The 24,297-nt window shown below is 52.7% G+C and overlaps 1 protein-coding gene and 1 long non-coding RNA gene across 2 annotated transcripts; both read left to right on the forward strand.

Annotated features, from left to right (window-relative positions):
* The first annotated feature begins 3,633 nt into the window (after positions 1-3,633).
* Positions 3,634-23,520, forward strand: LOC122494635 (AFG3-like protein 1). The gene is given in 6 exon segments (XM_043599969.1): positions 3,634-6,054; positions 19,401-19,490; positions 20,951-21,058; positions 21,859-22,018; positions 22,021-22,052; positions 22,149-23,520. Coding segments are annotated over 6 exon segments (696 nt in total). The 5' UTR covers positions 3,634-5,952; the 3' UTR covers positions 22,353-23,520.
* Positions 8,033-13,798, forward strand: LOC122494637. Its single transcript, XR_006300227.1, has 2 exons — positions 8,033-8,408; positions 10,948-13,798. It is a non-coding gene; the product is annotated as an uncharacterized LOC122494637 (long non-coding RNA).
* Positions 23,521-24,297: the final 777 nt, after the last annotated feature.

Below are 24,297 nucleotides of genomic sequence, written 5' to 3' on the forward strand. Positions count from 1 at the left end.
CTTCTGACACCATGTACCTGGAATCAGCACCAGATTCCACAGGTTCAGGGCTCCGTCCTGAAAGACTGCCTCCGCCTCCCACTCCCTGCCTTCAGATGCTGTTCCACTTCCAGATTGTCACCTGTGCTTCTGACTGGCTATAAATCAGTTTTCCATGACCCCCTCTCCTTGGGTTCATTTAATTTGCTAGAGCTGCTCACAAACTCGGGAAACCAGTGTACTTACTAGATTACCAGTAGTTCATTACAGAGGATGTTAAAGGATATGAATGAACAGCTAGATGAAGAAATATGTAGGGCAGGGTCTGGTGGATTCCCTGGTGTAGGAGCTTTCTGTCCCCTTGGGGTTTAGCACGGAATGTGGGTACTTTCTTGTCTACCAATCTAAAAGCTCTCCAAACCCTGCCCTTTTGGGTTTATATGGAGGCTTTGTTGCATAGGTATGTGATTGATTGAATCATTGGCTGCTGTGAGTAATTCGACTTCCAGCTCTTCTCCCCTCCCCTCCCCCCTTCTCCCCCAGAGTCAGGGGTGGGGCTGAAACTTCTAACCTTCTAATCACTTGGTTGCTTCTCCTAGCAACCTGCCTCCATCCTTAAGGGTTTTCCAAAAGTCACATCATTGACACAAACTCAAGCGTGGTTGAAAGAGGCTGGTTATGAATAACGAAAGACACCTTTACCACCTAGGAAATTCCAAGGGTTCTTAAAGCTCCGTACCAGGAGGACCAAATGCATACTTCTTATAAATCGAGTATCATACAGGTCAAACAAAGCTAAATGCCTGGCAGACTCCGTGATAACAATTATTCGTTTTTGTTTCTCCCCCTTGTCTTTTTGTGTGTGATAAAGCACCTCTTGGAAATTTTTTTTTTAATTTTTTTTTTCAACGTTTATTTATTTTTGGGACAGAGAGAGACAGAGCATGAACGGGGGAGGGGCAGAGAGAGAGGGAGACACAGAATCGGAAACAGGCTCCAGGCTCTGAGCCATCAGCCCAGAGCCTTACGTGGAGCTCGAACCCACGGACCGCGAGATCGTGACCTGGCTGAAGTCGGACGCTTAACTGACTGCGCCACCCAGGCGCCCCAGCACCTCTTGGAAATTTTAACTGGAAATTGTACTTGATGGAGTTACATGGGGAGGGGAGAGTGTTTCTTTGGGTGTGCCTAGCTTTCTAGGACCGTTCAAGCCTTCTGATCCTCAGAGTGTACTTGGAGGAACCCTAGGTGGGCATGTCCTGAATCAGAGCCATCTCTCCTGACACATACTTTGCACCCGACAGAATGGTGGGACAGGGGTGCTTATGGGGCTGGATTTGTGTGCTCTGAACTGCTTTGTATTTTACGTGTGTGTTGCAGGAAGAGGCTTGCAAGGCTGGATTCAGTCATCTAGTTTGTGGGTCACAGTGTTCTGAGAAGGGGTATCGTGCCCCAAGTGCCAGCTGTTTAACAGTAATGCCCCCTGGATCGTGCCTGGTATGTATGTTCCATTCACTGGTGATGACCTGGAGATTTTAAGAAATTGTTTTAAATTTCCATCTTGTCTGGAAATGTCTGGGGTTGGTATGGTCTAGTAGTCTTTTCCACTCTAACCTGTGTCCTGAAGTGGGAGGGGCACAGCAGGCTTTCCTCCTACACTTCCGGACAAGATACTTAGGTTTCAGCTCTGCCCAGCCTCTTCCTGTCCTGCTCCCTGTTTACCTCCAGAAGGCACCAGTGTTAGGAAGATTGTATGTTAGAGGCATTTTTTTGTTCTCTGAAGCCTCTTTCTCTAGGAAGTTGTAATTATTGTTACCTGGTGTCAGATTCTGTTTTCTCTTAGGAACTGGTGAGCCAAAGGATGTTGGGGCTGGAACAGAGGAGGCAGAAGAGGAAAGCAGGGTGACTTTGCCTGGTGGAGCTGGCTGCAGAAGGTGTGTGTGCATCCGAGGACTAGACCCCACGTGGCCCATCACGTACCCAGGGGCTCGGTCACGGTCATAGACCCCACGCGGCCCATCACGCACCCAGGGGCTCAGTCACGCTCATAGACCCCACGCGGCCCATCACACACCCAGGGGGCTGGTCACGGTCATAGACCCCACGCGGCCCATCACGCACCCAGGGGGCCGGTCACGGTCATAGACCCCACGAGGCCCATCAGGCACCCAGGGGGCCGGTCACGGTCATAGACCCCACGCGGCCCATCACGCACCCAGGGGGCCGGTCACGGTCATAGACCCCACGAGGCCCATCACGCACCCAGGGGGCCGGTCACGCTCATAGACCCCACACGGCCCATCAGGCACCCAGGGGGCCGGTCACGCTCATAGACCCCACGCGGCCCATCACGCACCCAGGGGGCCGGTCACGCTCATAGACCCCACGCGGCCCATCACGCACCCAGGGGGCCGGTCACGCTCATAGACCCCACGCGGCCCATCACGCACCCAGGGGCTCAGTCACGCTCATAGACCCCACGCGGCCCATCACACACCCAGGGGGCTGGTCACACTCATAGACCCCACGCGGCCCATCACGCACCCAGGGGGCCGGTCACGGTCATAGACCCCACGAGGCCCATCAGGCACCCAGGGGGCCGGTCACGCTCATAGACCCCACGCGGCCCATCACGCACCCAGGGGGCCGGTCACGGTCATAGACCCCACGAGGCCCATCACGCACCCAGGGGGCCGGTCACGCTCATAGACCCCACACGGCCCATCACGCACCCAGGGGGCCGGTCACGCTCATAGACCCCACGCGGCCCATCACGCACCCAGGGGGCCGGTCACGGTCATAGACCCCACGAAGCCCATCAGGCACCCAGGGGGCCGGTCACGCTCATAGAACCCACGCGGCCCATCACGCACCCAGGGGCCCGGTCACGCTCATAGACCCCACGCGGCCCATCACGCACCCAGGGGGCCGGTCACGCTCATAGACCCCACGCGGCCCATCACGCACCCAGGGGGCCGGTCACACTCATAGACCCCACGCGGCCCATCACGCACCCAGGGGGCCGGTCACGCTCATAGACCCCACACGGCCCATCACGCACCCAGGGGGCCGGTCACGCTCATAGACCCCACGCGGCCCATCACGCACCCAGGGGGCCGGTCACGCTCATAGACCCTACGCGGCCCATCACGCACCCAGGGGGCCGGTCACGCTCATAGACCCCACGCGGCCCATCACGCACCCAGGGGGCCGGTCACTGCTGTGCTTGGGCTTTGTGCAGTCCTTCTGCTTGTTCTTGGAGCAAGCTGATTCAAAGATTCTAAGAAACAAACTTAAGATTATGACAACGTGGAGATTTCCATCTGAATTTTAAAAGACCCAGATAAGAGATAACCCCAGAAGTGTTGGCTCTTTGTGGGTCTTCTGCCTCTCCCAGGTGCTTTGCTGAGCTGCTGTGTTTGTTGTGTTTACATGTGCCAAGCGGAGGCCTTTCCTCCCAAGGACCCCGGCTTTGGCTTCACCACGCACACAGCATGGTGGAGTGTGAGGAGGGAGCATTTGATGATGTCTCTCATAATATCTGATAAAAGAAGTCTCTGTTTCATGAAGGAAACCACCCTCGTTTAACCGTAAAATGTGTTCTCTTGTCCCACGGTTGGGGGGGAGGTGGGGGGGGAGGTGGGAGGGGTGGGCATTCCCCTGGGACAAGCAGGGTTTCCGCAATCTTGCTGTTTTGGGGGCAGGTGTTGCTATGGGATTTTTCTACATCTATTTTCGAGATCCTGGGAAGGAAATCACCCGGAAGCAGTTCATGCAGTATTACTTGGTGAGGGGTCTGGTGAGGGGACTTACAGTCTGTCCACCCAGGAAGGAGCTGGTACCTATGGCGGCGTGCCCACCCTGTGGTCTGCAAGCTCTGATCCTGAGCATCCCAGCCTTGGGGTATAGACAAGACCAGTTTTACTTTTCCCAGTAGCTCCCTCACTGAACGCTGAATGTCATGCCCACATTCTTCCTGGGTGGAGGTCCCTGTAACATCATGGCCTAACTTCATCATTGACTAGCTTTTGCTCCTAAGACCCCATTCTGTTTTTCTGTAAACTCCGATCTTCTGTCTGATTGAAAGCTTTTCTCCTAGTGTAGTCCTACCCTGACCCTGAGCAGGGTGGGCCAGCACTGTCCACCCCAGGCTTTGTGCTGTGCTCACAGGGTCCTCCCTGGCTTGTCCTTCTGAGTGCTGAAGTCAGGTGGAGTGCTCCTCCAGCTTAAGTGTAAACTCAGATAGGAGCAGAGGACTTGCTCCCCCTCTGCCCATCGCCCTAAATAGCACACAGTTAAGATCCGGACTTCCATCTGTGTGACGATGTTTGTAGAAAACCATTGTTTCCCACCAGGGTCTGTAGCTGAGGCCTTTGTTGTCTGCCCGCACGTCTGTCCTCAGAGAGGCCCTTGCTCCCTGCTGGGTGGGGGAATGGCAGCTGCCTCTCCTCTCTCCCAAGGATCTGCCTCCTGCTGGGGAGGAGGGGTGAGACAGGGGTCCTCCTGTGTCTGCATTCTGGACAGATTCCAGAGTTCCCTCAAGGTCTGGCACCGCTGACAGTGACGTGTTTGTTCTGAGGCACAGCCTAGAGCACTGAACGGGGACGTGTTCCCTCCCTGGCTCACCTCACTCAGCGCTGCGCTCAGCCCCCGTGGTGCACAGGGGACCGGCAGCCTCTCCCCAGGCTCAGACCGAAAACCTGATCTTCCTCACTAAGAGGAACTTTCAGGTTGGCTGGAAAAGTCCAGCATGTGAGTGCTGCACTGTCTCCCAGCTCCTCCGCAGCAGCTGTTGTGAGATCACCTGATGACATCTTAGGGTGTCACAGAAGTAAGTAAGCTGAAGCGCAGCCCTCCCTGAGCGCCTCATGCATTTGGGAATAAAAAAAAACACAGTATCCAGAAACTTAAGTAGCAAACTTTGTTGTAAAATAGCTTTGTTACTTCTCCTAACTAAAATTAGGAGGACGTTTCCTTCCAATTTTTAAAATGAGGAGAAAGTATATTTGCAAAAAATATTTGGGAAGTAAATAAGAATATAAAGAAGGGAGTCCCTGGCCTGCTGTGAGCAAGGTTACACAGGTGGGCACTGGTCTACACCCTGCCCCTTGGGCTTCACCACGTTGAGCTGTGTACCCAGGTGATAGTGTAATTGTGACGGAGAAAGCAAGACTGGCCAGCCGGGCGGTGATCCAAAAAGTAAGAGATTGAAACATGATGGGGGCTGTAAGGATGTCCCAGGCTCTTGCCTCTTTAACGTGAGAGTGGGTGGAGTCTCTGGGGTCTCTGTGGCAGAAAACCTGGGGCGTTCGGCTGCTCTGAGGCGTTTCTTTAACGAGCATTAGGCTGCACTATGGAAGCATTGGGCTTTGTGGGGTGGTCATAAGATGCCACGGTTGGGAACACGTCCTCATCACACAACCCCGAGTCTTTATTTACTTTCCAGAAGGAGCATTGTTGTAGTGATCTGAGATGCTGTCGAGAGCAGATGGATGGCAGAAGGAACCGGGGCACACCCCTGAATCGTGTCTTTGAAGAGCTTCCCAGAGGAGCATGTCTGCGTGCAGATGGTTGGGTCCAGAGGCACCAATAGCTCGTGGGCCTTGGGGATTACGTTTTCATTCTCCCTGGCACTGTTTTCTTGTGGTACCTGCAGCTGGGTGGACAGAATGTTCCCGAATCAGCTCTGTGTCTTAGGACTGCCCTGTAGTCAGTGTAAGACTGTTGTTTGTGTGCCTTCTGGATTTCCAAGGCAGTGTGGAATCTTAGTGCCTGGATGTACCAAATTTTAACTCCTGTTGCTGAATTGGTTTCTGTTTATTAAAATGGAAATAGGTTCATACCCCAGGCTGAAAGTATTCATGTTAGTAGAAAAACAGAACGGACCTGTTCTGCAGAGTGTAGGCTGAGGTAGAGCCACGGTCTGGGTCTGTGGAGCACGTCCGAGCACAGAAGCACGTGGTTTGCTGCCGAATGCCCTGCTCTGCAGGTCTGGCGTTCTTTCCCCGCGGTGGACTGGCTGGAGGTTGTGAACAGTTTGTGCGTGGCATTCCTGCTCCTGGACGGCATCTGAGGTGAGGGGTAAGTTCAAGGCTGAGTGTTCCTCTGTAGGGGTTTGTTTTTGTTTTTTTAATTTTTTTTTAACGTTTATTTATTTTTGAGACAGAGACAGACAGAGCATGAATGGGGGAGGGTCAGAGAGAGGGAGACACAGAATCTGAAACAGACTCCAGGCTCTGAGCCGTCAGCACAGAGCCCGACGTGGGGCTTGAACTCACGGACCGCGAGATCGTGACCTGAGCCGAAGTCGGCCGCTCCACCGACTGAGCCACCCAGGTGCCCCACGTAGGGTTTTTTTTTTTAATGTAGAGTGTAGGGGCACCTGGGTGGCTCAGTCGGTTGAGCACCCAACTCTTTATTTCAGCCCAGGCTACGAACTCACGGGTTCTTGTGTTTGGGCTCCACGTTGGGCTCTGTGATAGTTTGGAGCCTGCTTGGGATTCTCGGTCTCCCTCTGTCTCTGCCCCTCCCCTGGTGCATGCTTTCTCTTTCTCTCTCCCCCCCCTTCCTCTCTCTTTCAAAAATAAATAAATAAACTTTAAAAAAGAATTGAAAAAGTAAAGTGTAGTTTCTGTGTGTGTGTGTGTGTGTGTGTGTGTGTGTTTTCAAAAACATGCCTCTCTTGGTTTCACTACCCAACAGCGGAGGTTTCAGTTAAGAGGATCTTCACAATTCTGCCCTGGCAAATGCTACTTCCCATGATTAATAACCCGTGTTAAGGGGATCGTTTACCACATTGGTGTGTAGCAATAGCAGTGTTCCAAGTAGAACAGAATCCCCGTGTAGGGCTCTTTTTTAAAATTTTTAAACAATTTTCATTTATTTTTGAGAGAGAGAGAGAGAATGTAAGTGGGGGAGGGGCAGAGAGAGAGACACACACAGAATCCGAAACAGGCTGCAGGCTCTGAGCTGTCAGCACAGAGCCCGACGTGGGCTTTGAACTCCTAAACCATGAGATCATGACCAGAGCCGAAGTCCGATGCTTAACTGACTGAGCCACCTAGGCACCCCACACCCGCTAGTGTAGGACTCTTAACTGTGACTCAGTTTTGTCAAGTAACATGTAAGAACCATGATCTGAGAGCTGGGAGGAGAGAATGGCACAGGGACACAAAGAAGGGACAGACAAACCTTCGCAGTTGTGGGAGCTTCTTATACCTTCATCCAAGACCCAAAGCCTGTGGTTTTCTGAGGCCAGACCCAGGCTTTGCTGGAGGAGCACCGGTCGGGGGGTGGTGGCTGGAGGGGGAGCCCAAAGCTGCTCTTGAATCTTGGTCTCTGAAGAAGTTTGTATGGTTTAACATCAGCAGTGTTGACACCTTTGAGCAGAACTTGGAGACTGCTCACTGGGAACTGGGCATTGAACTCCCCCAACCAGACGGCAGTGGTCTATGCCACCGAGAGCGACGGGTGAATGTCAGGCTCCAGTCTGGAGTCTGTGGTTCTGAGTCCAGAACAGTTCAGTGTTTAATCAGTTTTGGAGGGGCGCCTGGGTGGTTCAGTCAGTTAAGTGCTCGACTCTTGGTTTCGGCTCAGGTCATGGTCTGGAGGGTTGTGGGTTTGAGCCCCGCGTGGGGCCCTGTGCTGACAGTGTGGAGCCTGCTTGGGATCCTCTGTCTCTCTCCTTCTCTGCCCCTCCCCAGCTCACTCTCTCTGTCTCTCTCAAAATAAATAAATAAAAACTTAAAAAATTTTTTTTTACCAGTTTTGGAGTGTGCTTCCTTTGAGCATATTATAGGCGTCTGCTAATTTACTATATATAGCAAAATGAATACATAAATTCTGTTTTCATGGAGGAAAGAATCGATCGGTGAAATATTTAGGCAGGCAGCCCTTAAGAAATAGTATAATAGGGCTCAGCTGTGAGGGGGCTGTGCTGGGTCTGCTGGGGTCCGTCCTCCTCACCCCCAATTTCAGGTGTCTGGGCAGACAGACGTGTGTGGGGTGAGAGGCTCAGGATTGGGGAAGGCTGGATGCTGTGTCCAGGCTCTGACATGTTTTTAAAAGATACTGCTCCCTTGTGTAGCATCAGTCTGCTCTTCACAGCCTTTCTCCCGAGGGAACTGATGAGTGGTTTTCTTGGATCTTCTAGGTTTCCCTTGCGAAGCCTGGTGTCCTCCCTTCTCCTAGTGGGCATCTTCCTCTGTGCTGTGAGGAGGGGGCCCGATGGGGGCTGGGCGTGGCAGGCGAGGACCGGGGCCGCCTCTTCAGTGCTGGGGAGATACCTGCCAGGGTCTTAAAGTACAGTGTCAACGTGTGGTTTGCGGATGTAGCTGGTTGTGAAGAGGCCAGGCTGGAGATGATGGGAGTTTGTGAATTTCCTGAAGAATCCCAAGCAGTGTCAGGACTTAGGAGCCCAAATTCCAAAGGTATTGATTTCAGAAAACATGATAATGCTCTGAGCTCCAGGTCACAGTCCGAGATCACCATGGGTCACTGTGGACAGATACGGGACAATTGAGCGTTTACTAGAGATGGTGTATTTTATTAATCATGGGAAGTAGCATTTGCCAGGGCAGAATTGTGAAGATCCTCTTAACTGAAACCTCTGTGAGTTTACTTTTTTGAACTATGAGCTTGTGCAATTATAGGAACAGTCCCATACCCAACTGAAGTGTGTTTGTGTTCACTTGAAGCACAAACATTATTGGCTTTTCATTTAGAGGCCAGTCTGTCCGTCTAGTTTGGTTCCAGTGATCAGAATCTTTTGTTAAATGTCCTGCATAAACCACACGTTACCTATAGTTTCGTTCTCTAAATGAAGTGAGAACTTAGAAGCAGAGCAGTCTGAGTGTAGAACCGTGTATTTTCTTATGACATTTTTCTTAGAGTTTTCTTTCCTACTCAATTTGACATTTTTTTTAGCTGTTTGCCTTTATTGCTTTATTTTCCAAAGCTTTCAACTTAGTGTTTGAAGAAACAACCTTTTTTTATTCCTGTTTTTTTTTTTTAGTTCACACAATGTTAAATTACATAATTAAAATAGAAGTACAGCTTGCATAAACAGGTTTGGGATCAGATACAGCTGCCTTATGGTGAGCCCTTGACCCTGCTCTGGACAGAGGGGTGGGGTGGGGTTGGTGTGGGTCAGGGTTGTTGTACAGCCATTGTGATTCTGGCTGCTGTGTGTTTCTCCTGGTGCCTCTTTGTGTCATGGACCCTTTGATGGCTTGACAAACTGCGAGTCCTTTTCCCAGAATGATTTGCATCTTAAAGGAAATGGAGTCACAGACCCTTCAGTCATCCCCGGGCTATGTGGACCAGGCTAAGAGCGCCTGGTGTAGACCGCTCTTTGGACACAGACCCTTGTAGAAACCCTTGCTTTCTCCAGCTCCTCCCCGTAGTGTGGCCGCCACTAGACAGTTTGTTCTGAGCAACAGCAACAGGTGACGGACCGCTGTGAGCCTGGGGACTAGAGGGTAGGAGGTGCTGTCCTGTCTTACAGGCTGGGGAGCGTTTGCTGGAAAGCATGTGTGTGCGACAGAGGTGCAGCTCGCCCTGGTGCTCCCTGCTGGAGATTTGCCAGCACCCGGCCCAGCTGCTGGTCCCCTCGGCTTTATGGCTTTGTGGTTGGGTGCCGCAGGGGGTGCCTCTCTTTGCTTCTTAGGATGTCCAGCTGCTTGTACGTACTTGCAGAGTGTGTGATAAGCGGTGTGGCGGTCAGGTCACCAAGAAGGGCCTCTCACCTGGAGTGCGCCCCTCCAGCAGCGTGTGGGCTTGAGGGAGGCGTCTCTGTCATTCTGTGTGGTGCCGAGGACATCAGGGCCCCCATGGGTGTGGGCTCCCCCTGGGCGTAAAGACCTACAGTGGATGTGGACACATGTACCCTGGACTCTCAGTTGTGCGTGTGGTCACACGACTGGCAGAGATGGATTCATGGCGCACCGTGACCTTAACCCACATTCACGGGAACATGGGGTCCAGCACCATGTTGTGGATCTGAGTTTTGTGACTCCTTCTCCCTACCTTTTCGTGAGTACTTTGTTGTTGTTTTTAAAGACTCAAGGAAAAAACACTGTATGGTCTCCTCTGAGGTAACTAGATGCTAACCCACACCCTTGACTGGAAATGGGGCGGTAGAAATTCCCTGCTTTAAACTTCTTTTCAATTTTCAGGTGTGATGGTAATCCATAAAATGAACACCGAGGTGTGTTACCAGAGTGTGAATTGGTGTCACTGTTTTGTAGAGCAGTTTGACAGCACCTGTCAGACATTCAGACCCTTTGACCCAGCAAGCCCTGCCCTCGGGAGGTCTTGTGAAGACACGGCCTGCTTAGGTGGATGGGCTTTCGTGTGTCTGTGGTATTTGAGCTTTTTATGGTGAACGTGGTTTAATTTTCTAAGAAAATGTTAGAAGGAGAACCTCGGACTAGAAGAATGATGCATCATCTCATGGGATTCTTGTTAGTGGCGCCTGGAAGTCACCTGTTTAAATCAGAAACGGGCCTGTCTTTGGGTCCCATCTGTCCCCTTTAAGAGCCCGGCATCACCTTTCTGTTTCAGGGAGCCATGCCCACTGGTCTCCTGGCACTGGAGCTGCTTCTTGTCACAGCCACTGCGGGGAAGGCCAGTGTGCCTTTCATCACCGTGAATGGGTCAGAGTTCCTGGAAACATTTGTTGGCATTGGGCCAGCAAGGGTAGGTGGGCGCTTGTCCTTGAGTCAGACAGCCCCGGTCTTTGTGTGGACCCGGCAGTGAGCACAGAGCACGCCGCGGATTGAGATAAGGGTTGGGTTCCGGAGAAGGGAAGAAGAGACTTGGGTTAACAAACACTCATTTTTGTTTTCATACCAGGAGCAAACTAGACTCTCTGTGTGGATCCCTATTTTAGGTTCGTGACATGTTTGCAGTGGCCCAAAGAAACGCTCCTTGTGTCTTGTTCATTGATGATATCGATGCATTTGGCAGGAAACGAGGCCGAGGGCATTTCGGAAGCCAGAGTGACCGGGAGAACACACTGAACCAGATGCTTGTGGAGGGATGGATGGTGAGTGCACGCGGCTGACAGCCGCCGAGAGCAGGCCTATCCTGTCGGCACTGCCACATCTCACGTGACCCTCCTCCGGCTTTTGTTTCTGTCAACTCCCTGGGTGAGTGAGCATCCCTGATGGTTCTGTTTGTAGGAAGGCTGCTCTCAGGCAGACTTAATGGAGAAAGCTATGTTAGATCCACAGAAGCCCCCCACTGCCCCCTCCCCACCAGCAGGAGGGGCTAGTGGAGATGGGGAGAGGTGAGGCCCTCCTGGGGAGGTGGACCAGGTAGATGAGGGCTCCCCCACCTCTCCTAGTGTAGGCCTTGGTGCCTGCAGGATGGTGTGGGTGGAGCCTTGCTCCTTCCCCTCTGAACCTCTCTCCTGCTGCCCTTCCTGACGCAGAATCTCATGGGTGTGAGCCCACTCCACATACCAAAATCTCTCTCTTTCTTTCAGTTCAGACTTTTCCTCAAAGTGATTCCAGCTCAGTGTGTCTGGTAGCTTGTCAGGCGTGCTGATATTTCACTGGAAATGTCTACATGGTGAACGTTTTTGAAATTTGGAGATGCTTTCAGTGGTCCCGTGGCAAGTTTTCATCTTCATCTTGGGGCTGCCAAGAGTACCCCAGGTTTGGTGATTCACTAGGAGGACTCCTAGGACCCCATGTGTAGCTGTACCCACGGCCACGACTGGTGACAGACACAGAGCAGAATCCGCGCAGGGAGGAGTGTGGTGCAGGGGAGCTGGCTGCAGCTTCCCTCAGGATGTGCAGGAGGCACCAACTTTTCCTAGCATGGAGCTGTGACGACATGTGGGCGTGTAGTTGACCAAGGTTTTCAGTGGGGGCTGGTCCTGTGGCACTCTCTGCCCAGTATGTACCAAAATCCCAGCCTCCTGGGAGGAAGGCAGGTGCGCAGCAAAACCACACTGTACAAACAGTTTAGGCCTAGGGAGCACCTCTTATCAGGGCGCAGTGGAGACCCTCCCCAAATCTCAGAGCCAGCTGGGGGCCACCTTATAAGCAGAGCTTGAGAGGCTTACTGTGTTAGATTCTTTCTGCCCAGCCAAGACGTTCCAAAACCCTTTGTTATACCTCGTATCCAACCGTGATTCTTAACTAGGTTAGTACTCTGTTCTGATGTCTCAAGGGGCTGATGGGAGAGAGCATTCAGGGGGAAAGAGGGTGGGAACACCACCACTTTCTCTGCTGGCGGCCCGCGTTCTCTGCAGTCCCGCCTGCCCTTGACTATTCCAGTTCCCTGGGCCTTGTGAGCTCACGAGGGCTGGGTGGATGGAGACCTTGGGAAGTAGCTGGGGCACTGACACCGTGGAGAGTCTCCTTGCTCCCCAGGGGTTGGGGGGTGGCATCGGGTAGTGTCAAGCTGTCAGGAATCAGTGATGAGTCAAGATGGAGGTCCACACGTGGGCCCAGGTCCTGGGGGGGTCCCAGTTAGCCGGGGAACGTCTGACTACTCTCTGATGGAGACGCGTCTCAGCCAAAGCAGTGGGGTCTGTGAGGACCGGAGCCAGTGGTGTGCTGTTTGTGTCCTGCCCGTGAAGGGTCAGAGGGAGGGGCCCCAGAGCCAGCCCCGGGCAGGAGCGTTGGCCCCGCTGAATGGCCTCTGTAGTCCGTTTGGAGTGAGCAGAGGAAGAGCAGAGCCAGTGCAGGGCGGCCCAGGGAGGCCAGGGTCCCTAGAAGGATGAGCAGGTGTGCAGAAGAGGACAAGGCGTCAGGACCAGAGAGAGGAGGAGAGCTGTCTGGGGATACAGCACTACCCCAGTGGGTGCCAGCCGAGCCCTCTCCTCGGGCGCCCTTGCTTCTCGTGAAAACGAACGTTGTGGTGGTGGCTGGCACTAACCGCCCTGACCTCCTTGACCCGGCTCTGATGCATCCTGGCCGGTGTGACTGACTGATCTACATCAGCAAGCCTGCCAGTCACATGGCTCTCAGGTTTGGGGCTTCATGCCCTTGTGCTAAAGGTTAGGTTGGTTAGATCATTACCTGTGTATTTGGAGGCGATTTCTTTTCTTTTTTTTTACTTCTTCCTTTTTAAGTAGGCTCCATGCCCAGTGCAGAGCCAAATGCAAGGGTTGAACTTTTCACCGTGAGAGATCAAGACCAGAGCTGAGGTCAAGAGTCGGGCCGTTAACCGACTGAGCTACCCAGGTGGCCCTGGAGGTGGTTCGTTTGATTAGGGCCCTGCAGTGGTTAATATTAACATTTGGAAAAAGTGGAAGCTCGTGGATGCCCTTGGGTGCTGCTAGTTGCCGTCTCCCGGCAATCCACTTTTGGGAGTGACAGGTGCGGCTGGGCCTGCAGAAACGTCACTTCAGCCCATACAGGTGGGAGTGCTGTGACACATCCATGTATTCTGGCGCGGTGTTGTGAAAGTGTAGAGGGTAGACAAGAAGAGCTCACCCTCACCTTTTGCTCTGACAACTGACATCACCTCTTCCCTGGCCCTTTCTGTTTGTGAGAGTGCGTCCGTCCCGCGTGGACTTGCCCTGCTGCCCAGGGTGGTCCTCATCTTGCTCACTGTCGGCTCATGGCCCCGGGAATGGATTTGATGTCAGAGGTAGCACAGTCATGAACGTGTTTTAATGCGTTCAAGAGCTGAGTGTACTAGGGGGCTCGAACTCGCGAACCATGAGATCGTGACCTGAGCCGAAGGCGGACACTTGACCGACTGAGCCACCCGGGTGCCCTTGCCCTGATTAATGATAGTTTTGCTGGATGTAGCATTCCTGTTCGACTTTTAAAAATTACTCTTGTCTCACTGCTTTGAATATTTTGTTCCACTGGCTTCATTTTACTACTTCTGATGAGGTGCCAGGCACCAGTCGTCGTGTTGCTGTTATCCTCTGTGTGATGAATCTTTTCTGTTGCTGCTTCAGGATTTCCTCTTTGTCTTTTGCGTTCAACACTTTAATTGCGATGGGTCTCTTGCAACTTCTGGGTTTCGAATTATAGTTAGAAAAGAATCTCTCCTTATTTTCATATTATGGACACATCTTTATCATGTTTATGACTTTTTTTTTTTTACATTTACGTCTCTGACCCATTTGTACTTTATTCTGATATGTAGCTTGAGATATTGCATAAATTTGATCTTTCTTCAAATAACTATCCTATCATTGCAACACCATTTTTAAATAGTTCATTACTGACGAAGAAACAGTGCATTATCTTGACTTTACCCACTGAATGGGAGCCTTTCCAAGGACAAAAGGAATTACAGAGAACATTTCAGATTTTCTTTAGTTGTATCACAGATAGTACTATCAACATTGTTATTTTGAAAGTATTTCATGTAGGGGCGCCTGGGTGGCCCAGTCGGTTTAGTCTCCGACTCCTGGTTTCAGCTCAGGTCACGATCTCACAGTTTGTGAGTTTGAGTTCCTTGTCGGGCTCTGTGCTTATAGCACAAAGCCTGCTTGGGATTCTCTTTCCCTCTCTGCCTCCCCGCCCCCCCCCCCCCCCCCCGCCGGCACTGTCTCTCAAAAAAAAAAAAAAAAAAAAAAAAAGGAGGTAAGTGTACCTGACCTTTGGGATACTTCATCATTGCTTCCTGACTCCAAATAACTAAGTGTGAAGCAGGGAAGGTGCCTGGAGTCCCAGGCTGTCCTTGTAGATCTTGCAAAGTGGCTACAGGTGACCCTGCTCTGACCGTCTGTGTGTCTCTGTCTTTGTTAGGCCCCGACATCAAAGGCAGATTGTCCATTTTCACAGCCCACCTACACCCACTGAAGCTGGGTGGGAGCCCCTGTAAGGACGCTCGCGGTGCTCCCTTTGGGCTGTCACGGTGCTCACTCACAGGTGAGTGTTGGCCAGGCCGGGGATGGCCTCGGGTGTTACATGCGCTTGGTAGGTGGTTTCTGGTTGTAGGGTTCAGTGCTGGCACGTGCCCACCTTTGTCTTTGGAACTTTGAATCTGTTGAGAGACATCAAAGGCCTCAGAGATGAGTAGCCCCAGAGCTGATTTGTAGCCATCCGAAGTTCTGGTTTAATTCGGTTTAGACTTGGTGAGTTGTTAGTGCAGGGGCCTCCCTAAATGCCCGAGCACAGACCCACCACAGTGAGGAGCTGTTGCTGCATTATACGGTCTTGGGCGTCAGCTCCCAACCTGGGGGCTCCCCTTGCTTTTCTCTTTTCTTTGTAGTTGAAACCAAGATCCTGTACTAGGAAACTTGTTTCCCCACCAGGGTGGTTTAAGCACTGGGAGTTTAGGGTTTTCCCAGGGGGCTTCCTGCCCAGGTCATCGTCTACTCAGCAGCCCTTTGGAAGCCTAATGATTACTGTGATTACTGTGATGAGCCCTGCCATCCCCGGAACATTCTGCAGTGCAGCCTTGTCCCCTCCCACTGTTGTGCTGCCATCTGCCATCTCCCTGGTGTTCTTCCCAGTGCGGAGTGAGGGCTGGGGTCAGGTCACACATAGGAGTGCACGTTTGTTGGCTACAGGATGATGAGTGAGGCGTTCTCATCCGACCAGGCTGGTCTGTTTCCCGCAAAGAATGTGCTCTCTGTTCTTCCTCCTTGTGACTCCCATGTCCACTTATACACCAAAGTTAAGAAACTTGAATAGGCCTCCCAGACTCTCATCCCAGATATACATTAGAGGCTGCCCAGACTCAGCAGGATGACCTAGGACCTCACCAGCCTCCTGCGGCAGCTGCCTCATCGAACTGCCCTCCTCTGTCAGGCTGGTCACGTGGATTCCGCTGTCCCTGAGAGGCAGACCCAGCCTCTGTGAATGTCGACATCGCAGGGACAGAGAATGGTCTCTCTGTCCTCACACACAGAAGGGGACACAAGAATTCTTAGAGGAAAAGAACTGTTGATACATTTTCAAGAGCCACGTAAATAAGTGCAAACTATGGCGCTCTGTGGTTCTCATATTGTTGAGCCTTCGTCTCCACGTGCGCCTCAGGCCCCTGTGTGGGAGATCCAGTTTTTTTAAAAACCTGGATGTTCCTGGGGCGCGTGGGGGGCTGTCGGTTGAGCGTCCGACTTCGGCTCAGGTCGTGATCTCACAGCTCGTCAGCTGTGCTGACGGCTCAGAGCCTGGAGCCGGCTTCACATCTGTGTCTCCCTCTCTCCTCTGCCCCTAACCCACTCACATTCCGTCTCTGTCTCTCTCAAAAGTAAATAAGCATTAACAAAATTAAAAAAATAAATAAAACCTGAATGTTCCTTGGGAACCTGACGTGTAAAGTTCTCCTTTAACATTTTTGCTCGTTCTTTGCACCATAATGTAGTAACAAAAGTGAATGAGAAAAAAGACATTTTAAAAATTAGCTAATGATTCAACAAAAGATTACAAAGTATGCAAAGAAACAGTAAGTGTGGTTCATTCACAGGAGAAAGAAATGGACAGAAACTGTCCCCAAGGTAGCACAGACATTAGGGTTACTAGAAAAATACTAATGTCACCTGTCTTAAAGTTGCGTGCCTATAGAGCCAAAGGGGACCAGAAGAACTGTATGTCTCAACAAAGAGAATATTAGTAAGAAAACAAATTACAAGAAGTAACCAGATAGAAATTCTGGAGCAGAAAAGTACATGATTGAAATGAAAAGTTCACTAGGGGGCTCAATAGCATATGTGAGCAGCAGAGGAAAAATATTGGCAAACTTGGAGATAGGCTAATATTACCCAGTCTGAGGGGCAGGAAGAAAAAGGAATGGAAAATGTACAGAACCTAGGACCAGATGGGACACTACCAACATGCATATTATGGCAGTCCCAGAAGGAGAGGACGGAGGAAAAGGGGCAGTGAGATTATCTGAAGACATAATGGGTCAGAACTTTCCAAATTGGATAAAAGACAGGAATCTACGTTCCCAAGATGTTCAGTGAATTTCAAGTAGCGATGAACTCTAAGATCCATCGGGACTCATCATCATCTGTTAAAGCCGAAGAGAGGCTTGGAACCAGCAAGAAAGAAAGGATACAGTGTACAAAGGATCATCAGTGAGACTTGATAACGGATTTCTGCTTGCACACTCGGAAGGGCAGAAGGCAGTGGGGTGACATGTTCCAGGTACTAAAAGAAAAAACCCGTAACAAAGAATTCTGCATCTGGCAAAACTGCCCTTCAGGAAGGAAGGGGAAATTAAGACGTTCCCAGATACTGAAAAGTTGAGGCAATTCATTGTGTTTAGACGTAGCCTACAGGAAATGCTAGAGAGAGTCTTCAGGCTGAAATGAAAGGGTGCTAGCCAGTAACTTGAAGCCATGTGAAGAAATAACAGTGGTACTGGTAAAGACAAGTGCATAGAACAATAATTACAATTTCTGTGATGGTATGTAATGTAGAAAGCTGTAATCTGTGACAATAACAAGGTGAAGGTGGAGGGAAGGAGATGTACAGGAGACATTTGTACGGTTATTAAAAGCCAGACATGGAAGAGCTGGTCTTAAAAGTCACGTGGAGGGGCGCCTGGGTGGCTCAGTTGGCTAAGTGTCCAACTCTTGATTTCAGCTCAGGTCTTGGCCTCTGGGTCGTGAGCTCAAGCCCTGCGTTGGGCTCCGCACTGGGTATGGAGCCCACTTAACAAAAACAAAAATGAAACCAAATCCTAAGTAAGTAAATAAGTAAATTCACACGGAGCTGCAAAGTGCCCAAGTAGCCAAAACAGTCTCGTGAAAGGAGACCGAGTTGGAGGACTCCTACGTCCCTATTTCAGAACTTGCCACAAAGCTCGGTGAACAAAACACGGCCCTGACAAGGCGGACATACTGACAGAGGAAAACTCACGAGTACAGATGCGGCCTGTACATCTGTGCTTAGTTGATTTCTCTTAAGGTTGTGAAGACCGCTTAATGGGGGAAGGACAGTCTCTTCAAAAAAATGTGCTAGGACAATGGGATATGCACATACAAAATAATGAAATTGGACCTTGGCACCAGATATAAAAGTTAACTCAAAGTGGGTAAAAGACCTGAATTTCAGAGCTAAAACTATAAAAGTCTTAGAAGAAAACATGGAAGACCAGATCTTCATGACTCTGGACTTGGCAGTGGTTCCTTAAATACGATACCAGAAGCACAAGCAACAAGTGGAAAAATAAATCGGACTTAATAAAAATTGAAATCTTTTTTGTGTCAAAGGACATTACTGAGTGAATAAAAAGGCAAGTATAGAGAACAGAGGAAAATATTTAGAACTCATGCGTCTGATGAGGGTCTAGAATCCAGAACATAAAACCCAATCTAAGAATGGGCAAAGGGTTAGAAAAGACATTTTTCCAGAGAAGATGGACAACCGAAAACCACATGACAGAATGCTGAGTGTCATGATTCATTAGGCAAATGCAAATCTAATGAGGTAGCACTTCCATGCCGCGGACGGCCGTGAAAGACAGAGTTGGCGTGGATGTAGAGGTACAGGACGTCTAATAGGGCTGCTGATGGGAGCGTAAACTGGGCTGACTGGGCTTTGGGAGTCAGTTCGGCTGTTCAGAAAGTAAAGTATGGAGCCTTCATATGACCCAGCAACTCCACGTGTAGGTATCTACCCCGGAGAGTTGAAAACCTGTCCACACAAAGACGTGTACGTGTGTTCACAGCAGTGTTGTTCACACTGGCCAAAGGGTAGAAACACCCCAAACGTCCGTCAGTGCATGAATGGATAAACAATGGTATGTATGTATAATGGGATATTATTCAGCCATAAAAAGAAATACCGGCACGTGTTACAATAGGGATGAACCTCCAAATATTATGTCAAGCGAAAGCAGCCAGGCACGAAGGGCCATGTACTGTGTGATTCCATTCACATGAGAGGTTTATAACAAGTCCGCGGAGACAGAAAATACACGTGTGGCTAGCTAGGGTGGGCCCTGGAATCCCCCACGTCAGGCATAGGGTACCTTATAGATGATGGAAGTGTCTGAAATTAGGGCAGGAGTCTTATGACTTGATAAATGTACTGGAAGTCTTTGAGGTACACCCTTAAACCAAGCTAAGCCAAGCGCCAAATTTGGGTTTAGAAAACCGCCTATGGATCCTGTGAGCCGAGGTAACGCCGGGGCCCCAGGTCAGCCCGCGGAAGGCCCCCCACCGCTCCAGGGCTGCCCAGCTCACCTCTGACGAGCCTTTCAACGGCCTGCTCAGAGTGCTTCTCCTGAACACAAGGACCCAGGTGGCAGGAGGCAATCGGGGCGGCTTCGTGGCCCTGATTAAGATGGGTGGATTTAATGTTGAATAAATTACACCTCGGTAAGTTGCTTAACCAAAAAACCGGCCTGGCCCCAAACTGGTGACTGACAAAGTTGCTGCCTCGCTCAGCTGTGGTCCCTGTCGCGGAGCTCCTCTTGTAACACCCAGTCCCGGGCACTTGACCAGTTTCTCCGTTCCCGGGTCGGGTGCTGACATTTTGGTGTCTGCCACGAAGCCGCCCCGATTGCCTCCTGCCACCTGGGTCCTTGTGTTCAGGAGAAGCACTCTGAGCAGGCCGTTGAAAGGCTCGTCAGAGGTGAGCTGGGCAGCCCTGGAGCGGTGGGGGGCCTTCCGCGGGCTGACCTGGGGCCCCGGCGTTACCTCGGCTCACAGGATCCATAGGCGGTTTTCCAAACCCAAATTTGGCGCTTGGGAATCTGCCAGCAGCCTTCATGCTCTGTCTAGAGCTATGTTTAAAATCTCAGAGAGGTGGGGCCTGCAGGGCAGTTGCTCAGGCCCTGGTTTGGGTGCTAATTGCAGACCGGAGGAGGGGGTTCCCGGAGAGCTCCCTCACGGAAGCCACAAGGACAGCCCTCTGAAGGTGGGTGCTGGAGTGTGTGCTTCAGCGCGGGCGATGGCTGCCTGGCCTCCTGGCTTCAGCTCAGCAGCTCGGGGAACTGCGGTCAGCGGGTAGGGCTCTTGGGGAGCTATGGCTGGCAGTGGGAGGGGCTCGCTACCAGGAAGGCAAGGGCACTGAGCTGCAGCTACGGCCACAGGCCGCCTCCAGGGAGGGGAAATCTTTGTGATGCGAGGGGCCGCTGAGAACAAGAATGAGTACCCGATCGGATCGATCGTTACATGGTTGGCCCCAGGTGTCAGGTGCCAGGCACTTCCCAGGCGTGTCCCAGTCTCCCCAGGGTTCCACACAAGGCACCTGAAAGCAGACAAAGCAGACCCCTGGGGGGCATCTGAAAGCCCCTGGGGGGAGGGGCGCTCTGGAAGACTCCTGCTTTCCCAGCAACCCCCAGGCCCCCACGCCTCGCCTTGATGGTGGGTGGAGCTGGGCACCTTGGACCCCACCCTCGCACACAGCTCAGTCAGGGCTGCGTGGTTACTGAAACCTGACTGAGGTTTGAAGGTAGGTAGCACAGGAGAACATCCTCTCACAAAAAAACTTAAGGCTAGAACTTAAGGGACGGAGATCAGGGAGGTGCCCAGGTAGCCAGCGGCTGCCCTTCCTGCGGCGTCAGCCCCACAGCCGTGAGGACCAGTGCTGCTTTGCTTTGTGTGTATCTTCTCACTAAAGCATGACATGTATGGAAGGGTGGGGAGTATTGGGTAGCTTCTGGAGAGTTGTCTTGGCAGCTCGGGTGAGCCGTTGGTGCCTTTGCACTGCTAACCGCCTGTAAGCTACAGTGTGGGAGGCGTTGGGAACCACTCCTTGTCTCCATGCTTCCTGTGTCACTTAGCGAGCCACCGAGCATAGCTAATCACATTGGCTGAAAATGGGCCACCGAAAGCAGTCTGCTGCGTGCAAAGTGCATGAGTGGGACACATTCTTTGGAGGTGGGGAGGCAGGGCTTCTGCAGAGCAGAAGGCAGCATCGTGTCTGGCGTGGAGGGACAGGCACCAAACTGGGCCTGAGCCGTGTGTGTGGAGGCTGTGAGTCTGTACTTGCTGAGCAGAGGCTCTGACCAGCCCCCAGCGTTCCCTGAGCGGAGGGTGGGGATTTGGCGCCCACTTCCCAGATGTCCGTTTGTCCTCTGCCTCTCACAGGCCTGGCAACTTGACATGGAGGCCTTGAGAGGAAGACACAGGTCCTGCAGCCCAGCGGGAAGGCGACCGTGCCGGACCGTGGCCCACCACGAGGCTGGGTGTGCAGTGGTAGGCTGGCTCCTGGGGTGCGCGGACCCTTTGCCGAGGGTCAGTCTCTCCGCCTGTAGCCTCCAGGCCTGGGCGTTTGGCTTACCCAGATGGCTTTGTGTGGCCTGTGGTCATGCGGGCACAGTACGTGTCACCGTGGCGGCACTTTACTTGTCGAGGAATTAATTTAGGTCTACAATTTGGTCCAAAAGGTTCCTTGGGGGGTGGGTGGCAGAGAGGAGGAGTGGAGTCTGGATGCCAGCCACCTGCACCCAAGAGGTTTGACACTAAATTTCCCTCACTTCTAAGCTTTGGACCTGGCTCTTCTGGAGCTACTTTGGGGTGGGTAGGGTGGAGGTTGTTTCCATGCTAATCTTTGGGGTGACCCTACCCAGACCTGCTAATTCTGGGTAGGGCCCAAGAGGCTGCTCTCCTCCCACACCCTTGTGACCGATGGTCACAGTAGGGCAAGTTGGTCTGGAGTGGGACCTGGATGGGGCAGGAGCTCTGTGTGCGGAGTGACCGGGGCACCTCCTGCCTGTGTCTTACAGGTGTCCATCATCCCCCCGGGGCGAGGGGCTCGGCTCTGCCCAGTACTCGCCCAGGGAGCAGTGTCTACACTCAGGAGCAGTTCTCTGACCACATGTGCACGATGCTGGGGGGCAGGGTGGCTGAGCAGCTGGGTTTTTTTTGGGGGGGGTGTCACAGGTCAGGGGCCCAGGGTGACTTGAGGAAGGCCACCCAGAGCGCCTATGCTCAGGTAAAGGGCAGAGACCCCTGCAGGGTGGGATCCAGCTAGGTTCACCCCCAGCTCCTTCCAGATTGTGCAGTTTGGGATGAGCGAAAAGCCGGACCACGTGTCCTTTGACTTTCCCCGACAAGGCGAGATGCTGGTGGAGAAGCCGGCTAGTGAGGCCGCCGCCCAGCTCACTGAGGAGGAAGTGCAGTGCCTGTCGGCTCCACCTGTGAGCAGGCCCCGGCCCCGCTGACCGGCTGCTGAGAGCAGGTGGAAGAGGTGAGTGGGGCAGGTCCTGGGCTTGGGTTTGGGGCTTGCCTTCGCAGTGCCTGCTGTCCTGGGAGCGGCTGAGTGATAGGCAGCTGTGATTTCTAGGCGGGCAAGCGGCTGCTGGAGAAGGGCAGACTTGGTGAGCTGCTGGGGCGCCGGCCCTTTGCGGAGAAGCCCGCCTACAAGGAGTTTGTGAAAGGCACCAGCAGCCTGGAGGAGGACACCTCCCTTCCTGAGGGGCTGACGGCCTGGAACCAGGGGCGGGAGGAGGGGGCTGCAAAGCGCTGCGTGCAAGAGAGCCCAGCTTAGCAACCCTGGCTTTGAACGCTGCTGCCAGAATCACTGGGAAACACCTTAAAACCTGATAAGGGCAAACGAGCATTTTGGCTACCTAGAGGATGGGGTCCCGAGTCAGAGGGGCGGGCCGTGAGCCGTAACTCCCCTGCCCCACAGGAAGCAGAAGGCACGCCTCTTCCTGGTGGAGCCTTGAGTTTAGACCTTCCTGGGCCTCCCTTGAGGGGAGGAGGGTGATGGGTGGATTTGGTGGGGATAGGTGTGAGTGCTGGTGTCCTTAATCGCCCCAAGGAGCAGAGGCTTTTGGCTCAGTTCAGAAATTTCATGGTTTAGTGAAGTGGCAGAATTAAGGGAAAAAGCAGCCAGTTACCAAGGGGAAGTGTTGGGTTTGGGTTGGTGGAAGGCCTGTCAGTGGTTCTGAAGGAAACGCCACACTTCCCACAGGTGCGTGGTTGGGGGGAGGGTCGTGGAGCCATGGGGGGTCCTGAAGCCCACCCCGCCCCCAGCACCTGGGTGCTGCTCTGAGCTCTCGGGAGGCAGTCTCTCCGCCGAGGCCAGCACCCATTCTCAGGGCAGACAGCTTTACTGACCAGGGTGTGTCTGGATTTAAGTCCCTTCTCCAGCTGGCCGTGTTCCCTGTGACCCCCTTTTGTTAGAATCACAGAGAGGGAGGGTCTGGACCGAGCTGGGGACCTGGGGGTTGTGTGCAGAGAGTCCTGCTGTCGCTGCCCCCGGTAACCCTCTTCCTGGTGTTTGGGCGGCTGCCAGACGAGAGGAAGGCCAATTCTGGCTTGTGAGCTCTAGGCCTCTGTTGCCTTAGATTGTCTGGTTGGTCTGAGAGCGCGGCAAGGGCCCAGCCCGGGGAGCTGGGGTCAGGACTGGAAGCCTGGGGTCAGTGGCAGCATCCCTGCTTGCCTCCCAGAGTCCTCGGCACCACGACAGTAAAGGGGTGTCAGCCGCTGCCTCTCAGGGGGCGGGTGGATGTCTGGGACCCCGGTGACACCTGCTTGCCTCCCAGCTGTTGCTCACGGCACCCCGGGTGTGGGGGTGGGGCGTCTCCACTTGCCACACGTGACCTCTGTTCTCTGCTTGGTCAAGACCAGACGCTGGGATTTGGTTTAAAAATTTCTGAATCATTTGTTGTGTTTGCTTCAAAAATAGAATTTCCAAGTTGGGACAAGCACTTTCCATTTTTGTTGTGTGTAAGACATGCCATCGTTGAATTTTTTTACTTTTCCAGAGCTCACCGTGTCATGAAGTCTCCACTAAACTCAGCCTTCATTAGCTGAGCTAATGGGACCCTCTGACAGAGGTGGGAGGTGCTCTCCTCAACCCTGTGAAAGCCCCATGATGTCCAGGACCTGGGCATTGGTCCATTTTGGGGCTTGGTGCAGCCTCCCTCAGGCTCACACCCCCAGCACACGTAGGTGAATCCCAACCCCTGCTGTTTTTTTTGTCTTGGATACCCTTGCACTTGCTCCCTCTGGAGTCTCCTAAGCCCTTTCCTTCACCCCTTCACCCTGTTTGGGCCACCTGGCCACACACTACACAGGCTTTGAGTCAGTTCCTGGGCCCAGGGATGTGGGAGACCTGGCCTAGAACCTTCCATCAGGGAGGCCCGGGCTTCCCTCCAGAGAGGCCAGCAGGAGGAACTGCCTGGCAAGGAGCCCTGGGCCTGTTTTCTGGGCCCCTTGTTACATGGGTAATCAAAAGAATTGGGGTTTGGGCCTCACCCTTGGCCTTCTCCTCACAGGCCCAACCTGCTGGCTGCCTGCTCGTGACCAGTCGCTGCTCTGGGAACCTGCCTGGGCTCAGAAGACTTGCCGGGGAGCTACCTCGGGCCTCTTCTGGCCTGGGCGTGTGCGTGCGTAGGAGATCTTCACTTCCTAAGGACTGGAAATCCAGGGCACTTGTCCCTGACACGTGACCCATATAAGCAGCCCAGAGTACAGCACCGAGG

This window comes from Prionailurus bengalensis, chromosome E2 (assembly GCF_016509475.1).
Source record: "Prionailurus bengalensis isolate Pbe53 chromosome E2, Fcat_Pben_1.1_paternal_pri, whole genome shotgun sequence".
Classification (NCBI taxonomy): domain Eukaryota; kingdom Metazoa; phylum Chordata; class Mammalia; order Carnivora; family Felidae; genus Prionailurus; species Prionailurus bengalensis.